Raw genomic sequence first — 7922 nt, forward strand, 5'->3', positions numbered from 1 at the left:
AAACCAAATCCATCCTTTTAATTTTAAGATTTGGCATTTTGAGATTTGGTTTAATGTATGAGGCCATTCAAAGTTTTGAATATTTCTATGGCAGTTCCTATAATAAATACAAAGTTGTTGATACTACAAACAGTTTTCAGTGAATTAAAATAAGCAAATCCTAATTATTTGATTTTTTCATCAAAACATAATGTTAAATATACACTCAACCCCCGGTGGTTGGTCACTTTTTCGTTTGACACTTTTTTAGTTTGTACCCCGTTGGTTGGTCAAAGTCAAACTAAAAAGTGACGAACTGTCACTTTTTACACGGCGCTCACGCACACTATCAAAACAAACGTTTGGTAGTGTGTGTGTGAACCAGCCATGCCAGATATACAGATAAATCTGTATTTTACAGATTTTTCGATCCCAAAAATCCCAAAAATCTGTATATACAGATTTTTTAAAAACGGTTATATTTCAAAGTTTCAACAATTTAGTTATTAATTTATGCTTTATTATGATCAAAAAGCTTACATCTGTTGTCAAAAGTTTCAAAATGTTTTCTATGGCTTCGAATTCGACAAGATACAGATAAAATACAGATTTATTTTTAAGAAAATACAGATCTCCCTCAAAATAATCTGGCAACGTTGGTGTGAACTCCGTGTAAAAGGGGTGTCAAACTAAAACGTGACCCCGTTCGTTTGACAACAGTTGGTGTCAAACCATCGGGGTTTGAGTGTATAGAAATATTTTATTTTTACTGTAATTTCGACCACACCGAATTCGACCAAAGTTGCCAAGTTCCTCCCGGTCAGAAACGTCAAGCTGAACCAAAATAATCGTTTCATAACATTCGTGTGTTTACAGTGCGGGACCTCGCGTGCCGATTTTTGAGTTTTACGAAAGGATTTTCAATAAATTTACCATTTACCTAGTTGATCGACACAATCCACATCCACAATGAGGCTCACCGGAATTCTGCAAAAAATTGGCGATGCTTCCAAGAAATTCAGCAACTTACCTGACGCGTACATCAAGCGAAGCATGGAGCAGGTAAGTCAAATTTCCTCGGACAAGAATCACGTTGCACAACTCTCTTGTTTTCGCCGTAGGTTTACTGGAAAACACCCCGCGGCAAGCCACAATATCTGCCACGGACGGTCGAGCGTAAAAAGTTCCGCTTCACGACGAACCGACCGTGGACGGGCCAGTTCCGGCAGCAAAACATGCCGGGAACGATCCGCAAGAAGGTCTTCGTTGAACCGGTGGCCAACTGGACGTTCTTCAAGGGTGACCGCGTTGAGGTGTTGGCCGGTAAAGACAAGGGCAAGCAGGGAATCGTCAGTCAGGTGTTCCAGGAGCGCAACTGGGTCATCGTGGCCGGTCTAAACTGTCACCTGCGAAAGGTTGCCGACGAGAAGGATTACCCGGGAATCACGATCCGTTCGGAGGCGCCACTTTTGGTGACGCACCAGGTTCGGCTCGTTGATCCTTCCGACCTGCAGGGAACCGGTGTCGAGTGGCGATTCACCGAGGACGGAGAAAAGGTTCGCGTTTCAACCCGCACCGGTCGGATCATTCCGATTCCGAAGGGCAACGAGGAGACGCACGACTACAAGGCCAAAAGTTTGTACGTGGAACGGCCAAAGGACACGCCCGGCGATGTGGTGAAGGAGATTACGTTCAAACCGTCGCTGCAAACGTTCGAGATGGAAGTCATGCAAGAGATGGGCATCGAAGAGGACAGAACACCGAGGAAAACGTTCTGGTATTGATCGTTGTGTGTAAATGTTTAAAAATCAGCAAATAAATTGAGTAGGTTCACGATTGAGTTATAATTATTTCACTGCAGCACGAAGCAAGTTCGCCCTATATGTAACTCCCTTAAGTTTGAAATAATGATGCAGTTTGATTCTAAAGCATGTGCACTAGGGTGGTCCAAATCCGGGCTTTCTCGGGGCTACCCCCTGAAATCAAAGATTGACCCATCACTAGGCTAAATTCCAAATATGATCTCATTCTGACCACGGGAACCCCTCTCTCTAATCCAAAGGTGCACAAAGTATGGCCCGCAGGCCAAACGTGACCCGCGAGGTCTTTTTTGTGGCCCGCAGACCCATTTTGAATGGCCCTTTGGTCCATTTATAAAGAGATTTTATATTTATTTTAAAATGAAGGTTTATTTTTAACTTTTTTATGTTAATCTTTTTTCTTCTTTTTTTTTTTGTTAATATAAAACCATTGATTTATTCATATTTCAATCCCCATATGCACTTATCTAAAAAAATGAAAAACTGGGACTAATTTCAAAAAAGTTACCTACAAATGGCTTTAACTTGAAAACGGTGCACTTTATCAAAATTTCACTAAAGTACTTTTTGATTGCAATCGAAACATCGAAAAATGAAGTTGAACATTTTTAGCGACCAATATTTCGATTTTTTGAAAAAAATCAGTGTTGATTAAAAAATTCATATCTCGGTCAAAGATTTTTTGCACAACCTGGAAATTTCTGAAAAGTTGGCATTTTATGTCCCCTCAAACACATTAAAATAAAAATAAAATAAAAATAGTGTTTTATGCAAATCAAGTTATAGTGACAAAAAGTTTAATTAAAAATCACCAAAAAATTTTCAACCGTGTATCATTTTTTTTCAGTGTAGTCCTTATCTACAACTTTGCCCGAAACACCAAATCGATCAGAAAATTCCTTCAAAAGATACAGATTTTTGAATTTTTATACATCATTTTTGTATGGGCAGCTGCCAAATTTGTATGGAAAATTATATGGATAAACTAATGATGCAAAATGGCTTCTTTGGGCATACCGAAGGTACCAAAAAAGTTTCAGTTGGATTAAAAAATAAAAAATTAAAATAAAAAAAAGACCGATTTCGTAGAGAATTGCTCAAGTATATTCAACAAAATACCATTTTATCAAATACCTTAAACCGGCCTTAAGGCTGTTCATGAAGTATTAAATAAATAAAATTATTGTCTGAATTAAAAAAATAAGCTTGAGATAAGTCTGCGATCAGCAGAGAAGCGAGTCAGACGTGCGTCCCTCACACACAAAAAAAGTGCTATAAAGTGCAAAAAATGCCTCACGGCAAGAAAAAGAGGCGGTCCTCACCAGCAGGATCGGCAGATTTGAAGAAGCTAAAGAATGCCGAAGCGCTACCTGCAAAGCCAGGCAGTTTGAGCAAGGACGCTCAAAAATTGTCTGGAAACCAGTTCGCTACCCTCCCTGTGGACGTGAGCGAGAAGGAAGAATTTGAACGACGGGAAAAGTTGCCACCCATTTATGTGAAAACATCGTCATCGGATTCGGTGCGAAAGTGGCTGACCGGATTTATCAAATTTGGTGCTTTACGAGCTTCCATTCGCTTGTGTGCTGATGGACTCAAAATTCTGCTACCTACCAGAAAGGATTACAACTACGTTCGGGATTTCCTGAACAATACAAAGATTGAATACTACAGCCATGACGATCCAGATAAATGCCCCATGAAACAGGTCCTCCGAGGCCTGTACGACATGGATGTGAGTGTGCTGAAAGAAGAGCTCAAAACTCTGAAGTTGAAGGTGATCGAAGTCTTCAAGATGACGAGACACAACAAGGACATCAAGTATCGTGATCAACTGTACCTGGTTCATCTCGAGAGAGGATCGACAACGCCGTCTGAGCTGAAAGCAGTTCGGGCAATTTTCAACATCATCGTGACTTGGGAACGTTATCGTCCAGTGCACCGTGACGTGACACAGTGTTCGAACTGCTTGCAGTTTGGGCATGGTGGAAGGAACTGTTTCATTAAGAGTCGTTGTGCAACCTGCGGAGGTGAGCACAAAACTCAAGCTTGCGAAACAATCAACGAGAACATCGAAGCGAAATGCTTCAATTGCGGCGGCGACCATTCTACCAAGAATCGAAGCTGCCCAAAACGAGCTGAGTTTGTAAAAATTCGGCAGCAAGCGACGACGAGGCACCAACCAAATCGTCGCAAAACACCACCAACTTTCACGGACGTGGATTTTCCTGCTTTGGCGTCACCTGGAGCAGGATCTGTTCGAGTGGTTCCAAATTTGCAGCCATTGCCGTTGAATCAGCGACAAAAAGTTGCAGAGAATACAACACCTCCAGGCTTCAGTCAGCAACCGAGGGAAAACCAACCAGCATCAACGGATGAAGGCAGTAGTGACCTGTTTTCACCACAAGAACTTCTGAACATTTTCATCGAGATGACAACAACACTGCGTGGGTGCAAAACTCGCCAGGAACAAGTAAGAACGCTTGGAGGATTTATCTTGAAATACAGTTCGTAGTTTACTCGTTCTAATGATTTTGAATATTTCAATGAATTTAAATTTTTTAGTGTTATTTTAGGATTAGTTTTTAAAGTGATTTTTTCTTTTTTACCCAAATGTATTCGATTCAATGCAAAAATGTAAAACAATTTGAAGTAAATAAACGAATGTGAACAGTTAATAATAAAACGAAAAATAAAACAAAGATGAAGAGCATTAGCCATACCACTTAGAATGTAAATGAAATGTAATTATTATAAGAAAGTTCAATAAAGACATATTTAATTTCAAAAAAAAGAAATAAGCTTGAGATCAAATTTTAACATATTATAAGAACATTCTTCATGTTTGAATTTAATTCTTATAATTTTAATATTGATATTTTTATACTGAAAAACTGCGCAGGAAAACAAAATTATCCATTACGTTCAATTGTGAAATTTATGAAAAAACTTGGATTTCTGTCTTAAAATTTACAAAAAGAGACAAAATGTTATATCTTTCCATTTTGAATGTGTTTACTACAATGTAAATTTTTTTTCTATTTTCTTTTTTTTAAATAAATGGGTAATTCTCTACCAACTCACACGAAATCGGGAAAAGTTGCCCGACCCCTCTTCGATTTGCGTGAAAATTTGTCCTAAGGGGTAACTTTTGTCCCTGATCACGAATCCGAGGTCCGTTTTTTGATATCTCGTGACGGAGGGGCGGTACGACCCCTTCCATTTTTGAACATGCGAAAAAAGAGGTGTTTTTCAATCATTTGCAGCCTGAAACGGTGATGAGATAGAAATTTGGTGTCAAAGGGACTTTTATGTAAAATTAGACGCCCGATTTGATGGCGTACTCAGAATTCCGAAAAAACGTATTTTTCATCGAAAAAAACACTAAAAAAGTTTTAAAAATTCTCCCATTTTGCGTTACTCGACTGTAATTTTTTTTGGAACATGTCATTTTATGGGAAATTTAATGAACTTTTCGAATCTACATTGACCCAGAAGGGTCATTTTTTCATTTAGAACAAAAATTTTCATTTTAAAATTTCGTGTTTTTTCTAACTTTGTAGGGTTATTTTTTAGAGTGTAACAATGTTCTACAAAGTTGTAGAGAAGACAATTACAAAAAAATTTATTTATAGACATAAGGGGTTTGCTTATAAACATCACGAGTTATCGCGATTTTACGAAAAAAAGTTTTGAAAAAGTTACTTTTTGCGTTTCTCTTTGTTTCGTCGTCCGTGTCTGTCGCGAGTGACCATGAACGGCCATGATCGATGGCGACCAACTTTTTCAAAACTTTTTTTCGTAAATCGCGATAACTCGTGATGTTCATAAGCAAACCCCTTATGTCTATATATCAATTTTTTTGTAATTGTCTGCTCTACAACTTTGTAGAACATTGTTACACTCTAAAAAATAACCCTGCAAAGTTAGAAAAAACACGAAATTTTAAAATGAAAAATTTTGTTCTAAATGAAAAAATGACCCTTCTGGGTCAATGTAGATTCGAAAAGTACATTAAATTTCCCATAAAACGACATGTTCCAAAAAAATTTACAGTCGAGTAATGGAAAATGGGTGAATTTTTAAAACTTTTTTAGTGTTTTTTTCGATGAAAAATACGTTTTTGACGTAGACTTACGTCTTTGTCGAAGGTACTGGGGTGCCATTTCAAAAAACCCGGGCCGAAGGCCCTGGAATATTGCGTCATCCGTCAATCGCTTATATTTTCCTTCCCTCAAATCGAATCGGCACGATTTTGGTTCCATTCGATTCGAAAATTATTCAGCAATTTGCTATTAAATTTTCAATGTTGGCAAAATAGTTTTACTATTGTAACAACTGAATGTTTTAAAATGTTTTCAAAATGCAGAGATTTTGCAAGCAAAAGAGCGCTTCCCACTCACGGACGGGAAGGTCAAGTACCTATTTTGAGGAGAAAATCACACAAGCAGCGCGACCGGTACCGGTCGCGAAAAAGGAGGGGAAGTAGCGGGCCGAAAACATATATAAGAAACTGCGCCAGATTTCAGACCATCATTCACGTCTCAGACGTCGGACCGGCAGCAGCAGCAGGAAAGCTCAGCCCAGAGCAGCAGCAGCAGGAGAGAGAGGGACCAGAACTGCAAAAGAAGCGCGCTTGGCCTTCTCGTCGTCACCGTCAGCCAGTTGCCTCTCGATGGCCGGACCGTTTGTATCTTTCGTGGTAGGGGGTGAGGATTTGCCAAATCTTCGGAGTTGCCTCACTCCCCGTCCCTCGTCCCACCCGGGACGAGGCATCAACAAGATGAGGCGCGCGCCTGCTGCCTTCCGCCGAAAAGTTTCTCGTGGGTCAAGCCGTAGTTGTGAAACAATCAGGACATCCAACTAGCTCGTCGCATTCGCGGCGAGCGCTTCTGAAAGATTTACGTCTCATCCAATTCTAAAGCGTTGAAAGAGTTGCCCTCGTCCCACTCGGGACGAGGCAGCGATCTAATTTGAATTTAAATTTCAGGAACAAATTTTGGTCTTCGGGGACGACGGAATGCACAGCTTTCTGAGGCTGCTCTCACCCCCAACCCCTCTCCCTCCCCCTCATTCTGCTACCAAACATTCATTCGGTTGATTCGATGTTGTCTAGTCAAAGATTTATCAACACATTCAAAGTATGTTTACATGGTAGCTGCGGTTTTGTTCGCATTAGATTTGCCATCTCTTTCTAGTAATAGTCAACTTTATCGGAATTCAATTCGAATCGTATAAAAATTCCGTTTCAACAACCGGTACGTACACGGTCCAATTGAATGTACTAGGTGTCGGGGGGTCCATCTCGCATTCACAATCTTATTCCGTTAATGTATTTCAAGTATCTAGCTAATTCATCAAAATTAAGAAATGGAAAACTCTGTCCACATATCAAAACTTTACGTAGTCTACGCCATTCCGGTTATGTCTGTGACATAACTACTTTGACTTTTTCGGAATTCTGAGTACGCCATCAAATCGGGCGTCTAATTTTACATAAAAGTCCCTTTGACACCAAATTTCTATCTCATCACCGTTTCAGGCTGCAAATGATTGAAAAACACCTCTTTTTTCGCATGTTCAAAAATGGAAGGGGAATGAATGTTTTTTGAATGTTTTTTTTTCAATAAAAAAATATGTTAAGGTATTTAATTGCAATCGTCAAAAACAATATCTATACAATTTTAAACAAGTAAAAATTAAAATAAGTCAAATAAACACATTTTTGAATGTAATCTTTGTTTTTCATTTTTTAAATCAAGATGTATGAATCATATTCGCAGCACTAGTTCTTTAATGTATTTGCTTTAAAAGAACCCAATCATATGAAAATTGAAAAAAATGTGTTTACTTTTTCAACTTTTATCAAATATTAATTCCGGCCCGCCACTGCTTCAGAAAAATCAGACCTGACCCGCAGGGCCAAAAGGTTGGGCACCCCTATTTTAAACAATAAAATCAACAGAACTAATAAAACTGTAATTTTCTGTTCTTAAAATGTTCAAAAAATATTAGAAATATTGCAGAAATTACAGAAAACTTAAAGTTATAGTTGTTTTATTGTCTTTAAGATTAAAATCACGCAATTTCTTATCTTATTAAACTATTTTGCAGTGTTCCCAAATG

At 38.7% G+C, this 7922-nt stretch overlaps 1 protein-coding gene across 1 annotated transcript; it reads left to right on the forward strand.

The window, feature by feature from the left end:
* The first annotated feature begins 816 nt into the window (after positions 1–816).
* Positions 817–1819, forward strand: LOC120420008 (probable 39S ribosomal protein L24, mitochondrial). The gene is made up of 2 exons (XM_039582914.2): positions 817–1041; positions 1101–1819. Exons 1-2 carry the CDS (start codon positions 949–951, stop codon positions 1761–1763), a joined length of 756 nt encoding a protein of 251 aa, XP_039438848.1. The 5' UTR covers positions 817–948; the 3' UTR covers positions 1764–1819.
* The last annotated feature ends 6103 nt before the right edge of the window (positions 1820–7922 follow it).

The sequence above is a fragment of the Culex pipiens genome, chromosome 2, assembly GCF_016801865.2.
Source record: "Culex pipiens pallens isolate TS chromosome 2, TS_CPP_V2, whole genome shotgun sequence".
Taxonomy (NCBI): Eukaryota; Metazoa; Arthropoda; class Insecta; order Diptera; family Culicidae; genus Culex; species Culex pipiens.